This window comes from Zosterops lateralis (assembly GCF_965231275.1).
Source record: "Zosterops lateralis genome assembly, chromosome: 24".
NCBI lineage: Eukaryota > Metazoa > Chordata > Aves > Passeriformes > Zosteropidae > Zosterops > Zosterops lateralis.
In genome coordinates this window covers 4,502,822-4,525,238 of record NC_139784.1, presented here as the reverse complement: position 1 = coordinate 4,525,238, position 22,417 = coordinate 4,502,822, and the positions used below count along the sequence as shown (strand labels likewise).

Here is a 22,417-nt window from a genome sequence, read left to right as displayed (position 1 = left end):
GCTGTCCTCCCTTGCACTCTCCCTTACATAAGCGGCCACGTGGCGGGCACGGCCGCCTCCCGCCGCGCCGTCACCGCCGGCACCCAGATTCCATCTGACAGCCCCTTTCCGCCCCGCTGCTCCCGCCTGGCACCGGGGCCGGGGCTGCGGGGCAGGACCCCACACGACCCCGCTCTGCGGGGCCCGGGCGGGATGGGGATGAGGCCACCCTGCCCTCGTTGCACCCGCCGCTGCCCTGCCCCAGCGCTGCCGGGCCTCGGGGCCGCGACGCCCGGGACAGACGGGGCCGGGCCGGGCAGGGATCACCAGACGGGGCTGGGGATGGGCTCGGCCCCGTGGGGATGGGCTCGGGGGTCCCCGGTGGCCGGTGGGAGCGCAGGGGGGTCGCGCTGGCCGCCGTGCACATCTGGGAGTGATTTGGCACATTCCACTGGGCTGAGCACATGCCGGCGCCTGGGCCCCGGTGTGCAGGGAGGGAGGGAGGGAGGGAGGGGGCCAGAGGCTGCTCCGGGCTGGGATTGCCCCGGCCTGGCTGCCCAGGATTGGGCCAGAGTGCCCGGCCTCGTTGTGGTGAGCTCACGGGGGAAACTGAGGCACGGGAATGTGCTGAGTGGCCCGATGGGCATTACCCCTCTGTGGGATCCTGACAGGCAGCCAGGGGTCCTGGGTGGCAGAGACACAGTGTGACTCCCCCAGGGCGTGTGCTGAGGCTGCCGACACTCCTCACATGTGTGTCTTCCTTCCCAGGGGAGCTCCTGCCCCAGTGCCCTACCAGCTCTTCTGCCGCAGGATCTGGGCCGTGCTGGTTGGTGCCTGGCCTTGGGTGCCCTTTCTGGCCTCCCCGAATATGGCTGGGTAGGCTGTGCCCATGGCCGTGTCTCCACTGCCATCCCCTTCCCGGGATCAGCATCCGGGGGCAGACAGGGCAGGGAATCCCCTTGAGTACAGGCACACCCAGGGTGCCATAGGTGTCCTCTGAGCCTGGGGGGGCAGCTCAGGGACTCCCCATCCCTCTCCCCTCTTCCCCCCAGTGTGTTCCCATCTCTCCCCCACACCCCTGGAGCACCCACCTCCTGTGTTTCCCCTCATGTGGGTGCCCCAATCCTCCACCCGGGGGATCCAGAGGCAGAGAAAAGGGAAGCGGGTTGGGGGGTCGTTGGAGCACATCCTCCTGTGAGCGTGGGGGGAAGAATGGTAAGAGGGGCATCGAGGTTGCGGTGCGCGGCCCCTTTAAGAGCCCCCCCCCCCCCGGCCGGCGCGGCGCGCGCACCCACTTTCTCCCCTTCCGCTTTCTGGAGACTTCAAAGAGTTACAAAGCGGGGCTGGCCCCGCCTCCGCCCCGCCCCCGCTCGCTCACCATTGGCCGGCGGGGCGGAGCAGGGGGCGTGGCCTCACCGAGGGGCGGGGCCTCCTCCCGCCCCCCCCGCCCTCCGCCGCCGCCGCCGCCGCCGCCGCCGCCCCGCCCGGCCCAGCCCCGGGTAAAGTTTCCCCGCGAGCACATGACTCGCAATGGCCGCGGCCGCCGCTCGGTGAACCCCCCCGGGAGCCCCCACCCCACCCCTCCCTCACCCCTCTAAGCCGGGGCGAGCCCCCCCCTTCCCCCCGCTTCTTCCCGGTGCCGCCGCCATGCAGCCACCACCGGGAACTCCCCGGGTTTAAGGATTTCGGTGTTGGAGTCTTCGTGAGCAGGTAATGAGGGGGCTCTGGATCTACCCGCGGGAGCGGGGTCGGGAAGGGGGGTCTTGATGCGGCTCCGGTGCCGCCTCTGGGGATCCCCCTCCGGTACCGGGTGATCCCGGGGTTCCCGCAGCGGGGGAGGGACTCCGCGGGGCTGCGGCTGCCGGGAGCACCGGAGCCGCAGCGGGTTCGGGATCGCGGCTCTGGCCTCTGTTTCCCACCCCGGGCTCGGGGGTGCCGGAGTTCCCTCTCCCGGTACCGACCGCGCGGGCGCTCCGCGCTGCCCCCCCAGCCCCGGGCCGGGCTCCGGGGAGGCTCCGGTAGCCCCTACAGCCCACCGGGGATGGGAGGACCGCCACAGAGCGCGGGGCTGGGGACACCTCTCCGGGATTACCGGGCTCCCCGGGGCCGCCGGTGCGCGCAGCCACATCCCCCCACCTTCCCGCTTGGGGGGGGCCGGGGCCGCTTCCCCTTTTCGGGGTCCGGGGGGGGCCGGGGCCCGGCGGGGGAGCGGGGCCGGGGGCGCGGGGGGCGGCGGGGGCCGGGGCCGGGGGGCGGGAGCGGCGTCTGCGCCGTTTCCTGGCCGGCGGGCGGAGGAAGCCATCGCTCTGCGCGGCTGACAGGGCGGCGGCGGGCGGGGGGGCCCGGGGGAGCCGGGCGGGGGGCGGCGGGGCCGGGGAAGGGACCGCCGGCCGCCCCCTCCCTCCCGCAGCAGCTGCCCGGGGCCGGGCCGGGGGCGGCGGGGCCTCGGGGGCTCCGGGCGGAGCGGGCGGATGGGGGGGCTACCCCCCGGGTGCTGGACCCCGACAGAGCGGGGACCCCCCTCCGGGAGCGGGGAGCAGCGCCCCGGGCTGGGGCGGGCCGTGCGGGGACAAATCTGTGCCTCTGTCCCCCAAATCTGTGCCTCTGACCTTTGACCTCGTTGGTGGCCGGGGCCGCCCCGCAGCGCGGCGGGTGCTGGGGGGACTCGGGGGTTCCCCAGGCCGGTCCCCCCGCCCCGGGGAGCCGGGCAGGCACCGGCCGGTGGCTCCGGGTGCGGCACCCGCCGCGTCCTCGGGCCGGGATTAGCGGGTGACGGCTCGGTGGCTTAGCGGCCCCGCGGCCCCTGCTCCCGGGCCATATGTCACCCGTGGGCCCCCACCCTGCCCTTGGGGGTGACCTTGCTGGGGCTCCAGGATGCGCCTGCTGCCGGGGGTGCTCTCAGCAGGGATGCCCGTGGTGTCCCGATGCTCGCAGCCCTCCCGGGTGACACGGTGACACTGACAGGGGGATGGCAGGAGCAGGGCAGTGCCCTGTGCTCCATCCGGCACTGCCGGGTGCCTGCGGCTGCTCCATCCCGCGGGGACGCCTGGCTTCACCCAGCTGTCCTCGTACATCCTCCGTGTCCCCGCACTCGCTCCCTGTGGCGGCAGCGGCGTCGCGGCCGCGGAGCCTGGGGACAGCCGTGCCACCGCCTGCCCTGCGGCGCTGGGATTCACCATCCCGCCGCTCCGGATCTATTTATATCCGGGAGGTTCTGGTGTGACAACGTGCCACATTTGGCCGCTCGTGCCCCGAGCCACCGTGCCCTGGGCCGCTGTCCTGGCAGTGCCCAGTGCTGGTGCCGGTGCTGCCGTGAGGAGGGTGGCTGGGCTGGGCTCTGGGGGCCCCCAGCCCTTTTTGGGGCGCTGCTGCAGCACGTCAGGGCTGTGGGAACTGAGAGTTCCCTGCAGTGCGTGCCTGGAGCCTCAAGGTGCCCCACGCCAAGGGGCACCCCTGTGCCGCAGGGCCCCCCGGCCCCGGGGGGGTGCGCAGCGGGCGCGGGGGGTGCGATCATATCTGCGGTGACACATGTGCTGATTACGGAAAATGGGTTAATCTCCCTGCGGCTGGAGGCGGCTTAGCGGGGGGTAGCTCGTGGCAGGGCCCGCCGAGGGGCCGCGTGCGCCCGCCGTGGCCTCCGGTGTCCCCGCTGAGCCCCGGCTGCCGGGGGAGTGACAAGGGACACGGCAAAGGGACGTGGCAGCGGCGCCCGCAGCCCGCCCGGTGGGTCGCGGTGGCTGCGGCACCGAGCGGTTTGGCCCCCCCAGGTACATCAATCAGGTCTGTGCTCTCCGGAGCCTGCCCGGGCCGGGGACACGGTGCCACCAAATCCCGGTGTCCGGGGTGCCGCGCAGCCGCCCGCCCGCCGGGTCCCCCCGCGCTGTGTCCCGAGCGGCCCCGTGCCAGCTGCACTTGTCTGCCGGCTGTCGCCGAGCCAGCGAGGGCTGTCTGGGGCCGCGCTGTTCCCGGCACGCCATTCCCAGGGCGCCGGCTGCCGCCGCAGCCTCGGCTAAAAACAACCGGGACTGCCGCGAGTGGCTGCCGGGGCACCATCCCCCTGCTCCCCGGGAGCCCTGGGGAACTGGGATGGGGCACTCCGGGAGCCCTGGGATGGGGCACTCCGGGACCGCGAGCCCTGGGCCTGTGGTTTTCTGCTTTCATCCTGAGGGTTGGGATACAGGGTGGGGATTGGGCTGTGCCCGGGGATGTCCCCTGCATGGGCAGGCAGTGGTGGCTGTGGTGTGTCCCCAGGGTGCTGTGGGGACAGCCCGCAGTGTGAGAGGCCGGTGGGTCGTGCTGGCCCAGGACACCGCTGGACCTTTGGGACTGGCCTGCTCCTCTCGAGGCACCCACGGTGCAGCCAGGCCGGGCTGGTGCTGGTGGTGGTGTGGCACAGCTGTGGCCACCCCAGGGGCCGTGGCGGGGGCTTGGGGCACCTGTCCCCGCACAGGAATGGCGCGGCTGGTGCTGGGTGCGGGAGCTGTAACCGGAGCGGCGCGTTCCCGGCGTAACCGGAGTCGGCCCGGCTGCAACAGGTGGAATTTCAGTTTGTGGCTCCTGGTGGCAGTGAGATGTGGGGTGCTGGGGTGAGGACCCACACTACAGGTCCAGCGGTGACTCCCTAGGGTGCCCATGTGCCTCCATGGGCTGTGGAGGCCAGCAGGGACACCATCCCTGCCAGCATGGACAGTGTCCCATGGGCCAGTGTGGTGTCCCTGGCCCTGTGTCTGTGCTGGGGGAGCAGTGGTGGCTCAGTGTGTCTTGCAGTTGGTGTTGGGATACAGGAACACCAGTGCTGCTCAGGGACCTGTGGTGGGGCTGAGCAAGCCCCTGGGTCGGCTGCTGGCCCCTGGGAGTAGGATGTAGGTCCTGGGGTCAGCACTGGCCTCAGCATCCTCAGATTCCTGTTCCCAGCAGCCTCAACTCCGGCACACTCTGCCTGGCCGAGTGTGTGCCGCTGGCTCCGGCCGTGCCGCAGGCTGGGCATGATTCACGCCTGCCCGGGGACGTGAGAAACGTGACGGTGACTCACCGTGGAGAGCTGTGGGGATACGGGGAGAGGGTCTCTCTCAGCAGCCCTGTCAGGGGGCCATCTCACCACCCCTGCACAACGCTGGCTTGCCCGGGGGGGCCCAGAGGGGCCGGTGGTGGCGGGGGGCAGCGGGGGCAGCCAGGCCCTTGGCCTCGCGTGCGAGGCCACCCCGGGCTGCCTCCGCTGCCAGCGAGGAAACCGCAGGCTGCAACCGCAGTGGCTCCGCAGGCGCTTCCTGCCCTGCCCCGAGGCTGCCATCCTGTGCCCCCATAGCCCGGCACGGCAACCCCGCTGTGCCCACACACCATGGGGGCAGCCTGGCACAGGGAGGGTCCCCACTGCCTGTTCTGGTGAGGGTAGGGGGACACACGCAGCAGCTGCTGCCAGATTTGGGGAGTGCAGGATGCTGCCAGATTTGGGGAGTGCAGGATGCTGCGGTGGTGAACCCTGTGATGGCAGCAGGGACAAGAGCCTAGAGTGGCGGGTCAGTGGGGTCATTAGTCAATGGGTTGATACGTCAATGGTGTGACTGACTCTAGGGTGGCGGGGGAGCAGGGTGAGAGAATCTGGGGTGACAGGGGCTGTGACAACTGGGCCAGGGCTGAACTGAAACCTGTCTGCCTGGGAATCGAGAGTGGCAAGGGGAAGCTGCGGCCTGGAGCGCGGTGCCCGCCGGCATGACAGGAAGGGCTGGGTCGCTGCCCGCTGCCCTGCCAGGCACCCCCAAACACCCCTGGGCCCGCTGGCCCCCCACTGCTGGGGGTGCCAGGGCGGTGCCCCCACTCAGCAGCGTGTCACATCCGGGCGCTGGGGCTGCCACCATCGTGTGCCCTGACAGGAAGCACAGCTGGGTTTGGGGGTGTGACATGGGCTGGGGTGCTGCCTGTACTGGGGATTTTGGGGAGTGTCAGGATGGGCTGGAGGTGTAGCTGGCTGGGGTGGTCCCTGGGGAGGGGGTGTTGCAGTGTGGTGGGATCCTGATTGCTCTATGTTTGATGCTGGCTGTGCTGGATGTGGCTGTGGGCACTGAACTCAGCCTGGGGAGTCACACTGGGGGGCTGCCTTTTTGGGAGGGGTCTCCTGGGGGACTGTGCCAGTGCTGCCTGGCCTGTCTGGGTGTGCGCACATTTTTGCAGAGGGCTTTGTGCTCTCTTTGGGGTCACAGTGGGATGGTGGCTTGTGCAGCCACCCGTGCTGTGTTTTCCCCCCCAGCCATGGCCCCCCAAATTGTATCTCCCACCAGCCCCACTGCTGCTGGCCCTGGGAATGGTCTGATCTGCGTGTCCGTGCGTCTGTCCACCCGCTCCCGGGGGCCACCCCCGGCCTGGATGGGAGGTTCCTCATGGCTGGATTTGGCCCGGGCCCTGCAGCAATGTTTTCCGGGGCTGGAACGAGGCACTGGATTCCAGGAAGCTCCGGGCCTCGTCCAGCTCCTGCAGGGACTGGAGGAAAAGGCGTTGGGGCGGGTGAGCATGGGCCCTGCCGAGGGGCTGCACAGCCCCTGGCCCCACACTGCTGACCTGGCAGGCTCTGGGAATGCAGCTTGGTCAGAACACCCAGCACCCACAATTTGGGATGCCCACGATCCCCCAAGCCGGGGAGCAGCTGTGTGCTGGGGGCTGTGGCAGCACATGGTCCCAGGGGAGCTCCTCTGGGCAGCAGCTCCTCCTGCCCACCAGGACCCACAGGAGCAAGGCCGGTCACCATCCCTGGACCCTCCTGGCCACTGCTGGTCGTGGGGAGCATTGAGTAGGGGGGTCACTGGGGTGCACGATGACCAGCCCGGCGGTGTTGGCCTCACTTGGTCCCTGGCTGGGGTTGTGTGGGGGGGCCTGAGCGGGTTGAGTAATTGGGCCCCGGCACGGCTGGCGCGGTGCCCAGCAAGCACTTGGCACCGGCAAACATAAACAGTTCTTCCCGCGCCTCCCTCCCCTGGCTCCCCCCGGCCAGCACAACTCGGGGGCCACGGCCTGGCCGGGGGGGCCGTGGGGAGCCCCCCACACCGCAGACCAGGGTCCCTGCAGTGCCGTGTGTGGACACCTCGCAAGGGCTGTCCCCAGTCTGATGCTGAGCTGGCGTCCGGCACCGTGCCCTGGCAATGCCTGTGGGAATTCCACACTCACTGGAGCACCCTGTGCTGGGGGGAACGTGACCCCCAGCCAGCCACTGATGGGTGCCCACCCCAGGGGTGACAGGACCGTAGGTCTCCCCATGGGTGCTTCCCATTGGGTGCTGGTGTGAGTTGGGAGAACAGGGGTCCTGCCTCCAGTGGGTGCAACCAGCTGGGTTCTGGGGGGGCGGGCAGGGCCATGCCCATCCCGGCCCCTCCCCAGCGCCTTGCCGGGCGGCCCAGCCTTGTTCCTCTGGATCCTTTTCCGCCTCCGCGGGGCTGGGAGCCAGCACTCTCGGCAAATAAACAGCCCCCGCCGGGCCCCGCGCCAGCACTTAAATAAACAGCCAGCCTGGGATTGTGAAAGCCCCGCGCCCCCCTTCCCACTGCCCCCCGACTGGCCAGGGCCGAGGTGTCCGTGCCCCCCGGCCTGGCCGAGGAGCTGCAGGCACACGGCGTGGCCTGGCACGTGGCACATGGCACATGGCATGGGGCGGGGGCCGTGTCTCGACGGGCACGGCCCAGCCTGAGGCCTGCTGAGCCCCCTGGGGCTGGTCCTGCGGGGGCTGAGCCCCCTCCCTCTGAGGCCGGGTGGCTGAGCCCCCTTGAGATCCGCACAGGGATGGGGGGAGAGGAGCCGGAGTGGGCGCGTGGCCGTGACGGCAGAGCCGGCCTGGAGCGGAGCCGCTGTCCTCAGGGGACCCCAGTGTGCCCGTGTGCCCCCCCTGTCCCCAGCTGCCCCGCAACTCCCCAGGCTGGGGCAGGGGCTGCTTCCCCCAGGCCCCGCTGTGTGCCCTGTCTCCCATGCCTAGTCTGGTGGAGCAGGTTTGGGATCATGGTGTGCCCTTTGGCTGGAGGGGGTGCCCTGTGGGGCCACAGTGTCCCCAGACCGTCCCCACACCGTCCCCCCGTCCCCCCCTACTCAGCTAAGCTGGGATTAGGGAGCTGCGCCTGCCGGTGCCGCCGTCCCGGTGTCGTTAATCGGGGGGATCGGCGTTAATCCCACACGGAGCCCCAGGCCCGGCCGGCTGCGCCCTCCTGGGGCTGGGAGGGGATGTGGCCGTGGGGGGGTTGTGGGGAAACTGAGGCACGGCTGGTGGGTGACCCCGTGGGGTGGGGGTCAGTGGTCTTGGCCCCTCTGCTAACGCCCCTCTCTGCTTCCCCCGCAGTGCTGCAGGACCAGCGCCAGCTGTGAGGACAGCCCGGCAGCAGGGCACCCACGGGCCCCATGCTCTGCTCGCCCCCGGGACCCCGCACCTGAGAGCCCCCCACACCGGAGACCCCAGCATGGCCAGCAACAGCAGCTCCTGCCCCACGCCGGGTGGGGGGCACCTCAATGGCTATCCTGTGCCCCCCTACGCCTTCTTCTTCCCACACATGCTGGGGGGGCTCTCACCACCCAGCACCCTGGCCGGCATCCAGCACCAGCTCCCCGTCAGTGGATACAGCACCCCGTCACCTGCCAGTGAGTACCATGGCCCTGCAGGGGCTGGTGGAGCCCCCAGTGCTGGGGGAGTATGTGGGGACCTCTCTGGGCCAGGCTGTGTCCCCAGCATGGCATGTGGCACTGGTTGAGGGAGAGTCTCCCTGCTCCCAGCCACACCTGTGGGGAGCTGATTTTGGGGACTCCATGATTCAAGCTCCGGGTGTTTTTCCCCATGTATCCCTGTGAGTGCTGCTGCTGGGGAAACTGAGGCAGGGAGTGGTCAGTGGCCCTGGTGGGGTTGTGTCATTAATTGTGGCTGCCTTCATTAGTGGCTGTTTTGTATGCTGGTTATTAATGGCCTGTGGGCCCTGGCCAGCCCGTTCCTGTCCCTCACTGTGACCAGCCTGGGTGCCCGTGGGCTCGGTGGGTGCTGTGTCCCCATGGTGGTTCTTTGTTCGCCGGTGGCGGGGCTGCCGTGGGGGAGGCGATGAAGGCAATGAAGACAATCATCATCGCCGCTGCTCCCGATTCCATTTCCCCATGACAGGGTCGTCCATCACGGCCCCAGTAATCACCGCCTGCCATGACGGCAGCTGGGAGCTGCTGGAGGTGGGCTCCCACCCGGGGTCCCCCCAGCCAGCACCCCTCAGAGTGCCTCAGTTTCCGGGTGCCGTCTTGGATGCCATGGGGTGGCTGCTGGACCTCTTCTCACCCCGGCCCCACGGTGGTGGGTGCCCGTGCCTGTTCCCTGCAACATGAGTGCCCTGCGGCGCCAGCTGCCGGGGAGAACCCCGTGGGTCGGGGTGTGGCGGGGCCCCCCCGGCCCGTCCTTGGCCCCGGGGGCCGGTGCAGGTCCGGGCAGGGCCGGCCCTGGGTGCTGTCCCCCGCCGGAGCCGCCCCGGCGGCGGTGGGACCCAGTGGGACCAGTTCAGCGACTGGGTGTCGGCGGGTGGGGCCACTCCCCCGCGCTGGCTCTGGGGCCATTCCAGGCGTGTGGGAACAGGCTGGGGGGGCCGCCTGTGTCCCCCCCTTCCCTGACACTGAGGACACGTCCATGGGCACGGCTGGAGGGTGTCCTGGGGCGGGTGGCTGACCGGTGAATCGTGCCTCAGTTTCTCCTTGGCCTTCCCTGCTGAGTGCCCAACGGATGCAGGGGGTGGGGGCATCGTGTCTTGCCGCCCCCCCTGTAGCATCCACACAGCCTGGTGGGTGCTCTGTTTGGGTAGGTCCTGCAGTATTGGAGTGTCTCGTGCAGGGAGGTTCTGGTGTCTGTGTCCCGCCTGCGGGGGGCCCGGTGCTGCCACCCCCTCCTCACCATGTGTCCAGCCCTCAGCAGATGTGCTGCAGCTGCACGGCCCCAGGGCCGATCTGGCTGGGCCCTGCTGCGGGTGCAGATGCCCCTCCCAGGATTCAGGATTGGACTGGGCAGCCCAGCGGGTCTGTGGGTGCCGGGATGGGGATCTGGTGGGTTGGGAGCTGCATGTGGGCACGTGTGTGCTCCCATGGTGGATGTACACGCGTGTGCCCTCTGTGGGCTGGGTGTGTGTGCAGGGAGCTGCGTGTCCATGGCACCGTGTGCTGCTGGCAGTGTGTGCACACCTGGGGCTGCTCAGGGTGTGCATGACTGTGTCACACGTCTGTGTCACACGTGTGTGTGTGTGTCAGTGCCCGCTGTGCCTGTGTGTGCACACCTGGGGCTGCACAGGGTGTGCATGTCTGTGTCACACGTGTGTGTCAGTGCCCGCTGTGCCTGTGTGTGCACACTGGGGGCTGCGCAGGGTGTGCATGTCTGTGTCACACGTGTGTGTCAGTGCCCGCTGTGCCTGTGTGTGCACACCTGGGGCTGTGTGGAACATGCACATGTGTGTCTGTGTGTGTGTGTCAGTGCCTTCTGTGCCTGTGTGTTGGTGACACATGCAGAACAGGGTTGCCCATGTCCCTGTGCCAGGTGTGTACACGCATGTTGGTGCATGTGTCAGTGCTGGGTTGTGCCTGTGCCCTCATCCCCATCCCTGGGGGCTCTGTGGCGCCTGGCTGTCCCTGGCTGTCCCCTCCCCTTGCCCAGCGCTGGCCCGTGGCGTGTCTCCGGGGTCCCTGAGGGGCTCCCAGTGCAGCCCCCCCCAAACAGACCCTCCCTCGCCCTGATTCCCAGGCCTGGCTGCGGGAAGCGGGACCCCAGCCCAGCCCCCGCTGCAGGCGCCCCCCCGGCCCCGCTCGGGGCTGCCGGGACAGGGGGCCCCGCGCCCGGGCTGGCCTGTCACCCTACCCGCTGGCTCCGGTTTCCTCGCGCCGCAGCCGCTCCCCCGCAGCGCCCCGTAATTAATTAATTTTTAAAAATTAATGAGCAAAACGTGCTCCCTGCAGGCCGGGGGCCGGGGCCGGGGGGGCCGGGGGGCCCCGCTCAGGGCAGTGGCCGGGGAGCCCCGCGGGGTGCGGTGCTGGGGACCCCCCGGCCCCCCCATCCCTGCCCGGCAGAGATTGATGAGGCGCTGGGCCCCCAGCCTGGGAAAGCCCATTAGGCGGAGGTTCTCTATCACTGTCAGGGGCCGGGGGGAGCCGCCTGCTCCAGCCGGGAATTCGCCGGGCTCAAAAGCGGCTGAAGGGGATAAATGGGGTCTTTTGAAGTGGGCGGGCGAGAGGGGGGCTGCGGGGCCCGGGGGGGCTGCGTGGCCCGGGGGGGCTGCGGGGCCCCGAGGTGCCGGCGCGGCGCTGGGGGAAGGGCTGCGGCAGCACCCCGGGCTGGGCTGGGGGGGTTTGTGTGGGGGCCCTGGGCATCCCTGTCCGTGGGGACTGTGATCCCAAATCCCTCCAGGGACGGGGGATCCTCCACGGGGTCCCCATGGGCTGTAGGGTTGGGTTTTCATCAGCCTTTTGGGGGCATCTCTGTCCCCCCGGAGCATCGCTCAGGGAGTGGGGCCAGGAGGATGCGGGGCTGGGGATGTTGCTGGAAGGGCCCTCTTTTCGTGTCCCCAGGCTGCTGGTGGGATGTGGCTCTGGGCGGGGTGTCCCTGTCCCCCTCACACTGCGGGATTGCGTGGGGTGTCCCCTCGCCCAGTTCCTCTTGGCTCTGGAATTAAGGGTTTTTTTTTTGTTTGTTTTTTTTTTTTTGGTTTTTTTTTTTTTTTTTTTTTTTTTTTTTTCAATCTGTTTCTTCCTGTTGCCGCCGACGCGGGACGGGAAGGGCTGTGGGAAGCGGTGCAGGAAGCGATGCGGGATGGGAAGCGCTGCCCGTCGGGGCGGCCGCCGCACGGCCCGGCCGCGCTGCCACCGCCCGCGTCCCCTGCGCCGTCCCCTCCGTCCCCTCCATCGCAGCCACATTCTTTCCAGCGCTGGTAAATGAGTCAGAGCAGACATTTGTCATGTTCGCTGCAGGAAGTTGGAGCAGCGCTGGGCTTTTGTTCGAAACCTGCTGGCTAAGCAAAGCCCCGACTTGCCATTATTATTTAAACAGGCGCTGCCGCGCTGCGCAGCCCCGCACGAACACACGGACACGCACACGCGTGCACAGCCACACACACTGAGACAGGCACACGTGTGCACAAACACACATGTACAGCCACACACACTGAGACAGGCACATGTGCACAGCCACACATGTACAGCCACACATGTAAAGCCACATGTGCACAGTCACACATGTACAGCCACATATGTACAGCCACCCGTGTGCACTGCCACACATGTACAACCACACATGTACAGTCACACACACAGAGACAGCCACATATGTACAACCACACATGTAAAGCCATATGTGCACAGCCACACATGTGTACAGCCACACATGTACAGCCACACAGAGCCAGACATGTACAACCACACATGTAAAGCCACACATGTGCACACATGCACACAAAGACAGCCACATGTGTGCACAGCCACACATGTACAACCACACATGCACAACCACACACGCACAGCCACAAATGTGCAGAGCCACATACACACAGACAGCCACATGCATGCACAGCCACACATGTAAAGCCATATGTGCACAGCTGCACACATGCACAGCCACAGACGTAAAGCCACACATGTGCACACATGCCCACAGAGACAGCCACATGTATGCACAGCCACACATGTACAACCACACACGCACAACTGCACATGTGCACAGCCACACACACCAAGACAGCCACATGTGTGCACAGCCATACATATACAACCACACATGTGCACAGCCACATGCATGCACAACCACTCATATACAGCCACACACATCCACAACCACACATGCACACAGGACAGTAACATGCCCACACGCAGTCACAGAGCCACATGCATGCACACAGCTGCACACACACATGGACACACACATGTGTGCAGCAGCGCCTGCATCCTCCCATCCGTGTCCAGCTGTGCACACATGTGTGCTCCTCCTGCCCATGGCAAGGCCCAGCTGAGGGGTCAGTGGGGCTTTCCACGCCTGGCCCAGGCAGTGTGGCTGCCGTGGCGTGCCCGCTGTGCAGCAGGGACACGGCTGTGGCGGGAAGTGGCACCCCCGGGGCCTGTCCTTGGCGTGTGACCGTCCCCGCTCTGCGCTGGCAGCGCTGTCACCGCTCAGGGGTCCCCGGGTTTGTGGTGTCAGCTTCAGCAGGGGCTTGTGTGAAGGGCTGGTGGGTGGGGAATGGTGGTGCATGCCCTGCACGGGTGACACGCCAGCACACACATCTGCACGCACACACAGATACAGCGAGCTGTGCACACACGTGTGTTCACATTCTCAGCTGCTCCTGTGCTCAGTGTCACACACGTGTGTGTGTGCAGGATGAATGCACACACATGTGCACACAGGCTGCCCTGCACAGGCACACACACCTCCCCGTGTGTCTGTGCAGCAGCAGCACATTTGGCCCCTCTGAATGAAGCAGGGATGCAGACAGCATCATGCACTGGGAACATGCATGAACACACGTGCACATGCATGTACACAGAGCCACCCACCCCCCCCGGGTGGGGGGGCCGAGGGTCAGGCCGGGGTGAGCCCTTCCCGCGGGTTCACCCGCAGTTCACCCGCATCCCATTAGGCAAATGAGCCGCGGCCGCCGGACAGTCCCCGGGACCCCCCCCGGGACCCCCAGGACCCCCGTCATCTCCGCCGGGCAGCCCCCGGCCCCCCAGCCCCGCCTTGAGCCCCTCCCCATTTCTCTCCCGCGTGGCGCTGTCCCCGCGTGTCCCCGTCCCTCTGTGTGTCCGTGTTCCCTGAGTGTCCCTTTGCCCCCTCGTGCCCTTTCCGTGTGTCCATTTCTCCACCGCGTGTCCGTGTCACCTCCTGTGTCCGTGTCACCTCATGTGTCCGTGCCCCCACCACGTCTGTTACCCCCCGGATATCTGTGTCCCTCTGGGTGTCCGTGCCCCCCTCCCGCGTGTGCCTGTCCGTATCCTGTGTCCGTGCGCCCCCCGCGTGTCCGTGCCCGGTGTCCGTGCCCGGTGTCCGTGCCCCCTGTCCGTGTCCCCGTGTGCGGGTTCCGGCGCGGAGCGGGTTAAGCGCGGGGAGGCGGCGGGTGCCGGGAGGGACCGGGGCTGGCGAAGCCGCAGAGCCGGCGGGGCTGCGCCTTCCTCCCCTCCCCCCGCCTCCTCCTCCTCCTCCTCTTCCTCCTCCTCCTTCTCCTCCTCCTCCTCCCGCCGCTCGGGCGCGGGGCGAGCGGCGGGGCCGCTCCGCGGGGCGATGGCAGCGCGGTGCGGGGCGCCCCGGGGCCGCGGGGGGGGGCACTGACCGCCCGGGGCCGCCCCGGCCGGGGGAGCCGCCCCCGCCGCCCCGGGACCATGTACGAGGGCGCGGCGGTGGCGGGGCTGCCCCCCGGCCCCTTCCTCCGCATGGATTTCTACGGGCCGGGCCCCCGGGGCTGCCGCCCCCCGCCCTGGAGCAGCTCCGGCCGCTGTAGGTACCTGCGCACCGGGGGCGGACGGGCTCCCTCCGCCGGGGCGAGCGGCCCCCAAAGCCGGGCGGGCGCGGGGGGAGGCTGCGGGGATGGGTGAGGGGTGCGGGGGCCTCGGCCGTGGGCGGGGGGCTGAGCTCAGTGCTGGTCCTGGAAGAGTGCGGGGCTCAGCCCCCTCAGCCTCCTCCCCACCGGCTCCATGCGCAGAAACCACCGGCTCTTTAAACACCCCCTGCCCTATTTCGGGGGCAGTCGGGGCTGAGGTCGGTGAAGGGGGCAGGGGGGTCGCCTCTCACCCCCCCCCACCCCTTCCCGCAGTGGGGTCCGGGCAGCGCCGGCTCCGTCGGGAATTTCGCTCTCTCCTGATAAAGGCTCCGGGAAAATCCAATTAACTACAGACGGAGCCGCCGCTGCTGCCCAGGCGCGGGGGAGCCCCAGGCTGGGCCCCCACCCTGCCGCGGACCGGGGGGTCCCCCCGGGCCGGGGGTTCCTGGCTGTGGATGTGGGGCCGGAGCGGTTCTGTTCGGGCTGGCGGGACCCTGCCCTGTGTCCCTGAGGGGTCAGGGCCCGTGTGCCCCCGTGCGCTGTGCGGGGGTGGGTGGGGAGGGGGCACGGCCGTACCGGGGTGGGCGGCGGGGGGACACGGGCAGCGCACTCTGAGCCCCGGCCAGACCAGGAGCTGCTCCCCCGCGGGGATGGGGAGCCCTGCTGTGGTTTGTGCCCGCGGTGTGGGGGCAGAGTGAGGTTTGGGGGGCCGGAGGAGTCCCGTACCCCCGATGTGGGCAGCCTGTGCCCAGAGGGCACCACAACGGCCCAGGGAAAGTCCTGCCGGGCTCCGCGGGACTTTCACCCCGGTAAGGGCGGGGGGCCGTGGCCGTGCGGAGGGTGTGTGGCCGCGGACCCCCCGCTCTCACTCCGCTCATTGTCTCGGGGCCGCTCGACCTTTGCGCTGGCACCGAGCGCGGCCAGGGCCCTTTGTCTGCGCTGGGGACATGCGGGGGCTCCCGCTGCTCCGGGAGGGGTGGGGGCTGCCCCCGGGGCCTCGCCCAGGCGGGGTGGGCAGGGGGGTCCAGTGCCACACTTAGCACAGCCCCCCCGGCTCTTCCTGTCCTGAACGGGGTAACTGGGGGCCATTGTCCCCTCTCTGTGCCCCCCAGTCCTGCGGGGACCGGCAGCCCCTCTCGGTGGGCCGCAGCACCGGGTGGCCGTGGGTGCCCTGCCCTGCCTGGGGCACCTCGGGGCTCTGCTCACGGTGACCGTGACCCGGCGAGCTGATGGACAGCGGGCCCTGGCGGGACTCCCTGGCTCTGTGCCCTCTCCCGACGTCACACGAGGTGCCGTGTCTCCCCAGGCCGGAGGTGCCAGCCCGGGCAGGGCTCGGTGGTGTCAGGCCAGCCGTGCCGTGCCTCAGTTTCCTCAGAGCAGCTGCGGCTGTGCCCGCTGGCCCCGCGGTGCTGGCTGCTGGCCCAGCGTGGATCGGCACTGCCCTGCCCCGCGGGGTGTGCTGCGCTGCCATCGGAGCCAGAGCCGCTCTGGGGGCACCGGGAGCCCACCCACACCCCCAGGGAGGGCTGGGGCTGCCGCCATGGGGAAACAGAGGCACGAGGCAGCTCCTGAGGGTGGTGGAAGATCTTGGAGGAGCCCACCACGGCAGTGGGAGCCCCCTGCCCCCGTGGAGCCGTGTGCTGTCGGGGGTTTTTGGAGAGCTGTGGGGGTGTGAGGGGGGTACACGGGGTTGGACTGTGCCCCGCTGGGCCATGGTGGCCTCACATGGCCCTGTGAAAGCCGTGGGTCACACACAGATGGGTGTGTCGGGGTTTTGGGGACGCCAGGCTCTGGTGCTGGCAGGGGCAGACAGCGGGTCCTGGGCAGGGTTCCCCCTGGGGACCAGGCGGTGCCCGGTGGGCTGAGCCCCGTGGCCGGTGACCCTTGAACAGGACCGGGCACCCCAGGGCTCAGGTTCCCGGCACCCTCTTCCCTCCCTCCCCCTTCTGCAGAGCCGCAGGAATTTGGGGGATGTGGAAGCCCTGGGTGAACCTCCACTCTCCTGTCGGGGGCTGGGACCCCTGGCACACCTGGCCAGGGCTGCGGGACCCCCAGTGATCCCCGCTGCGACCCTGGGGTGGGCTTCCCTCTCCAATCCCCCCATCCGTGTCCTCCCCGCTCCTCTGGCCGGTGTGTCCCGGAGCCGTGGCGGGATGGTGGCGGTGTCCCCCCCGGGCCTGGCACACGGGGTGTCCCCGCAGGCGCTTTCCCACGCCAGGGCGGGGGTGCGGGTGTCGGGGTGCCCCGGGGTCCCCCGGCGCGGGCAGGAAGCAGCCGGCGGGGCCGCGGGCGGGGGCGGCGCGTTCAGCGCTCACCCGGGATCTGGCGGAGCCGCAGCATCTGGTCTGCAGCTGGAGCCGGGCCCCGCTGCCTCGGCCGGGGGGGACAGCGGGGTTCCCTCTGCTGTGGGGAGGGGGGACGGGATGAGCCTGGGCATTGGGGTCCACCGTGTCCCCAACTCACCGCGTCACCCAGCCCTGGTCCAGCAGGGGAGGTTGGCACCCATCCTGCCCTGCTCAGCACCTTTGGGTGCTGCTCTGTGCCCTCCCCGGTCCCCCCAGGGGCGTGAGGGGCACCCCACGAGGGGGGCTCCTGGGGAGGTGGCCAGGCTGGTGGCCGTGCCTGTGTCCGTGTCCCCTCCGCGGTGGCACCGTGGTCCACTGGCTGTGGCAGGGGGTGGCAGGGGATTCCCGAGGTGCTGGCGCAGCTCTGCCAGCGCAGGGACGCGGAGGGAGCCGGGTCCCCTCCCCCCTCCGCACCCAGCACATCAAAATCTTGTCAAATCCGCGTTTTGTGAGTGCAGCTCTCCACGAGGAAGTTCTTAAATTATATAAAAGAGGCGATAAATTATAGACGACGTTCGCTCAGTCACTTTAATGGCTCCGCTCCCTCGAGTGGCAGCGGTGATTTATTCAGCCCGGGAGCTCTGCCCGGCGCTCGCCCCCGCGCCCGTGTCCCACCCGCACCCTCGTGTCCCACCCCTCACACCCACATCCCACCTCGCAGCCTTGGATCCCACCCTGCACACTCACAGCCCTCCCTGCACGCTCCCAGCCCACCACACACGCTCATATCCCACCTTGCACACTCCCCCGGTGCCCCACACACTCATATCCCTCCCTGCACAATCATCTCCGTGCCCTCATATCCCACCTCATCGTTCCCCTTGTGCCCCACACACTCATATCCCACCCCACACACTCATATCCCACCCCACACACTCATATCCCACCCCACACACTCGTATCCCACCCCACACACTCGTGTCCCACCTTACACACTCATTTCCATGACCTCAAATCCCACCCCAGGTATCCCTCACCCTGCCCTGCACGCTCCTGTCACACCCCGCGCATTCCCCGTCCCCGTTGGCGCCTGGGGACAAGCGTCAGGGGTGGCTTTGTCCTGTTGTCCCCTCCCTGGCCCCATCCCGTGGCCTTGGCTGGTGGCCCATGGCACCGCCCCGATGGGGACCCCCCACTCCCCAAAACCCCCCACTCCACTGGGGTCCCTTTCCCGGGCTGGGTGTCCCCGGCTGGGGCTCCCCGCAGCTCCCCGGCCCCGGGGGCGCTCTGGCGGCCGTGGGGCCCTTTTTGGGGTGCAGGGGCCGGCGGGGCGGGGGGGGCCCGGTCTCCCCCGCCGGGCCTGGCCTTTAATATCCTGTTTGACTGGTTCGCTTGGCTCCGCTGCAGAAAAACATTCGCAAACATCCCGGAGCAGTCGGGGAGCGCTTAACCCCTGCCTGGCTGCGCCCCACGCCAGGAGTGCACCCCGACTGTGCTGAGCCCCTCCCCAGCTCCAGGGGTGCACCCCGACTGTGCTGAGCCCCCTGTGTGCCAGGAGTGCACCCAACTATGCTGAGCCCCCCCTGTGTCAGAGGTGCACCCCAGCTGCATTGAACTCCCCCCATGCCCAGACTGTGCAGGACAGGGGCCAAGGCTTGACCTGGGGGGCTTGGGCACCTCCTGCAGGGTCCTGGGGGACAGAGGTGCTTCTGGGATGCAAGAGGCACATGCCTTGAGGTTTTGGAGTGCAGGAGGGGAACAGACGTGTTCCATGAGGTTTTGGGGTGCAGGGGTACTGGCTGTGTCCCCTTGTGTGGTCAGGGCCAGGGTCTGCTTGTTACGGGGACAAAGGCAGTGCTGCCCTTGGGGATGTCCTCCCTTGGGGGACCTCGGGGTGGCCAATGGAGTGCCACTGTGCCTGTCCACTCCTGGAGGAGCTGTGCTTTGGCTGAGGGTGGTGGGTGGCCCTCCAGCTGTGGGGGTCACCCTGTAAATACGGCGATCACACTGTACAAGTGGGGGTCACCTGTACGTGCAGGTGTCACACTGTACATGTCCCCACACGTGTGAGTGAGTGTGTGGCACTGGCCTCCCTAGGCTGGCCCTGCACCCTCCATCCCCCCATCCTCTGCCAGTGCTGCCTGGGCTGGGGGCTCCTGGGATCCCGGCCCTTTTCTTTGCTTTTTTTTTTTTCCCTTTTTTTTTTTGTCTGCCTGAATTCCACATCGTCTCTGTGACCTGGAAATGTCACGTTGCATCTTCCCAGCACGCGTCCTCTCCCCGCTGGCCCCGCTCGACCTGGCGCCAGGGCCGGGGTGGGCAGCACAGGGCTGGGGCTGCCAGGACCCCTGGAGTTGGGGAGCAGCTGTGGGGTGCAGGGTGGGGGGTCCCTGCCCGGGGGGGTGCTCCATGCCCTGAGTGTTGCCCCTTCCCCACAGCCGTCGAGACGCAGAGCACCAGCTCGGAGGAGATCGTGCCCAGCCCCCCCTCGCCCCCACCCCTGCCCCGCATCTACAAGCCCTGCTTCGTGTGCCAGGACAAGTCCTCGGGGTACCACTATGGGGTCAGCGCCTGCGAGGGCTGCAAGGTGAGCGCTGCCACCGGCCCCGACTGCCACCACGGCTCCCCGGGCTGCTCGGGGTGCTCGGGGTCCCCGTGCCAGGCGCTGACCGGGGCCTGCGGGGTCCCCAGGGCTTCTTCCGCCGCAGCATCCAGAAGAACATGGTGTACACGTGCCACCGGGACAAGAACTGCATCATCAACAAGGTGACGCGCAACCGGTGCCAGTACTGCCGGCTCCAGAAGTGCTTCGAAGTTGGAATGTCCAAGGAGTGTGAGTGGGGATGGGAACGGGGATGGGGATGGGGACAGGGATGGGGATGAAGACCAGGGATGGCATGGGAATGCCCTTCCTGGTGTCCTGGTCATGGGGCTCTGGGTGTGGGTGTGATGGGCCATCCCAGCAGCCCCCACAATGTGCCCAGCAAGGCCCAGGGGGGATGGGGACCCCCTGGGATTGTGTCACAGCCTGGCAGTTGCCCGGGCAACACGTGATTGATAATGTCAGAGATAAATGATGCTTACGAGGCCTCCCGGCTCTGCTGGCAGTTGTCATGGTGCCCGGCTGTGCCCCCGCGGTGGGTGCCTGGGGGATAGGGCTGCTAAAGCACAGCTGCCTCCCTCAGTCCTGCCCCATCTGCCAACCCCTGGGGGCCTGGGACCCCTGGGAGGAGCTGGCAGAGCCTGGGGAGCCAGGAACTGCCAGGGGGCTTCAGCATCCCAGGGGCTCACCCTGCACCTAAGAGGGGTCCTGGCCCTCTCAGCCCACAGAGGCTGAACCCTGCATGGCTGGGGCTCCTCCCAGCTGCTCCCCCCTTCCCAGCTGCCACCCCCAGGGTCCCTCCTGTGCCACTCACGAGCACCTCAGCTGCCATTCTCTGTCCCCAGGGTCCCTCTCTGATGTGCTGGCTTTGCAGAGCACTGTCCCCTTGGTGAGGGGTGTGGGCACCCCAGGGTCTAACTGCACCCCTAATTGCTCCTAATAACTTGGGGGTTGTTTAAAGGAATCTGTGGGGCTGATGGCTCCGCTGGGAGTTTGTCACTACAGCTGAGCCCATTGCTGGTGGCAGGTCCCCACCCTGCCCTGAGGGGCAGAGTGTGGTGGGGCAGGGGCTGGGTGGCCCTGGGGACAGGTGACAGTGACCCTGCCATTCCTGCAGCGGTCCGCAATGACCGAAACAAGAAGAAGAAGGACGTGCCCAAGCCGGAGTGCTCAGAGAGCTACATCATCACACCTGAGGTGGAGGAGCTCATCGAGAAGGTGCGCAAAGCCCACCAGGAGACCTTCCCCGCGCTCTGCCAGCTCGGCAAATACACTACGGTGAGTGTGGTGGGGTCCCGGGGGTCCTGGGGGCTTGGGGAGGGTGGCATCCCCCCTGTGCCCTCATCCCCCACCTCCCGCCACAGAACAACAGCTCAGAGCAGCGCGTGTCCCTGGACATCGACCTGTGGGACAAGTTCAGTGAGTTGTCCACCAAGTGCATCATCAAGACGGTGGAGTTCGCCAAGCAGCTCCCCGGCTTCACCACGCTCACCATCGCCGACCAGATCACCCTCCTCAAAGCCGCCTGCCTCGACATCCTGGTGAGCGTGGGGACGGGGACAGGGACAGGGATGGAGAGGGGACACCAGGCTGAGCCCCCTGCCCTCTCTCCCCAGATCCTGCGGATCTGCACGCGCTACACGCCGGAGCAGGACACCATGACCTTCTCGGACGGGCTGACGCTGAACCGCACGCAGATGCACAACGCGGGGTTCGGGCCCCTCACCGACCTGGTCTTCGCCTTCGCCAACCAACTGCTGCCGCTGGAGATGGACGACGCCGAGACCGGGCTGCTCAGTGCCATCTGCCTCATCTGCGGAGGTGGGTGCAGGATGGGCACCTGCCCAGAGCCCCGTGGGCCCCCGGTGCAGCCTGGCTGTCCTCCTCCAATGGCTGAGCGAGGAGACCCCAAATGAAGCCCAAGCGGTGGGAGCTGGGAGCCCACAGGATGGCAAGGGGGATGTGCTGTTCCCCCCCAACCACTGTGTGCCCCCTCCCCAGACCGCCAGGACCTGGAGCAGCCTGACAAGGTGGACAAGCTGCAGGAGCCACTGCTGGAGGCACTGAAGATCTACGTGAGGAAGAGAAGGCCCAACAAGCCCCACATGTTCCCCAAGATGCTCATGAAGATCACAGACCTGCGCAGCATCAGCGCCAAGGGTGAGGATTCTGTGGCTTTGGGTCTTGAGGGAGCATCCAGAGGACACTGGGGAATTGGGTCACTCAGCATCCTCCAGAGGGGATGAAGAAGAGCACACACCCAGCACTGCATCTTCCAGGGGATGTGACCATGCCCCTTGTCCTCAGTGCCCAGGGAGAAGCAAAGCTGGAAGTGTCAGTTTGAGGGTGATGCTTTCAGGGTGCTATTTGGACCATGTCACTTTTTGGATGCCATTTTGCCATTTTACTGGTTCTGGGGTGGCACTTTCAGGGTGCTATTTTGAGGGCGTGCCATTTTTTTAGGTGCCAGTTTTTGGGCACCCATTTGGGGATGCCAGTTTTAGTGGTGCCATTTTGGGCTTTTCTAGGTGCCTTTTGGGGTGCCATTTTGGGGTATTTTGGGTGCCTTCTGGGGTACCACTTTGGCTTTTTATTTTGGGGGGGTGCCAGTTTCAGGGTGCTGTTTTGGGAGTGCCAATTTCTGGTAGCACCCTGCTGACCCTGACCCTCCCGCAGGCGCCGAGCGGGTGATCACGCTGAAGATGGAGATCCCGGGCTCGATGCCACCACTCATCCAGGAGATGCTGGAGAACTCGGAGGGCATGGACACGCTGGGGGGACAGGCGGGCGGCCCCCGCGGGGGCAGCCTGGGGCCCCCCCCGGGCAGCTGCAGCCCCAGCCTTTCTCCCAGCTCCAACCGCAGCAGCCCGGCCACGCACTCGCCGTGACCCGCGCCCGGCGCGCACCAGGACAGAGCTTGGGGGAGCCCCTGCGCCCGGCCCGGCTGCAGCCCCCCCCCGGGGCGGACTCTGGGCAGCCCCCCCCGCGGGGACCTCCCCAGCCCCGGGCCCAGCGCGTTGGTTGAGTCACATTTCAGGGGCGCGGGGACCTCGGCC

General features: G+C 68.1%; 1 protein-coding gene across 2 annotated transcripts; it reads left to right on the top strand.

Annotated features, from left to right (window-relative positions):
* Positions 1-1,593: 1,593 nt before the first annotated feature.
* RARA (retinoic acid receptor alpha) lies at positions 1,594-22,249 on the top strand (the record flags this gene model as incomplete). 2 transcript variants are annotated; one of them, XM_083877850.1, is made up of 9 exons in its annotated part: positions 1,594-1,689; positions 8,291-8,586; positions 19,198-19,346; positions 19,451-19,592; positions 20,479-20,639; positions 20,726-20,902; positions 20,978-21,182; positions 21,363-21,521; positions 22,038-22,249. In XM_083877850.1, the coding sequence occupies exons 2-9, from the start codon at positions 8,409-8,411 to the stop codon at positions 22,247-22,249; spliced, it is 1,383 nt and encodes a 460-aa protein (XP_083733976.1). In that variant the 5' UTR covers positions 1,594-1,689; positions 8,291-8,408. The 2 variants fall into 2 exon arrangements, with proteins under 2 accessions (XP_083733976.1, XP_083733977.1); XM_083877851.1 differs by lacking the exons at positions 1,594-1,689; positions 8,291-8,586 and adding an exon at positions 14,345-14,431.
* Positions 22,250-22,417: the final 168 nt, after the last annotated feature.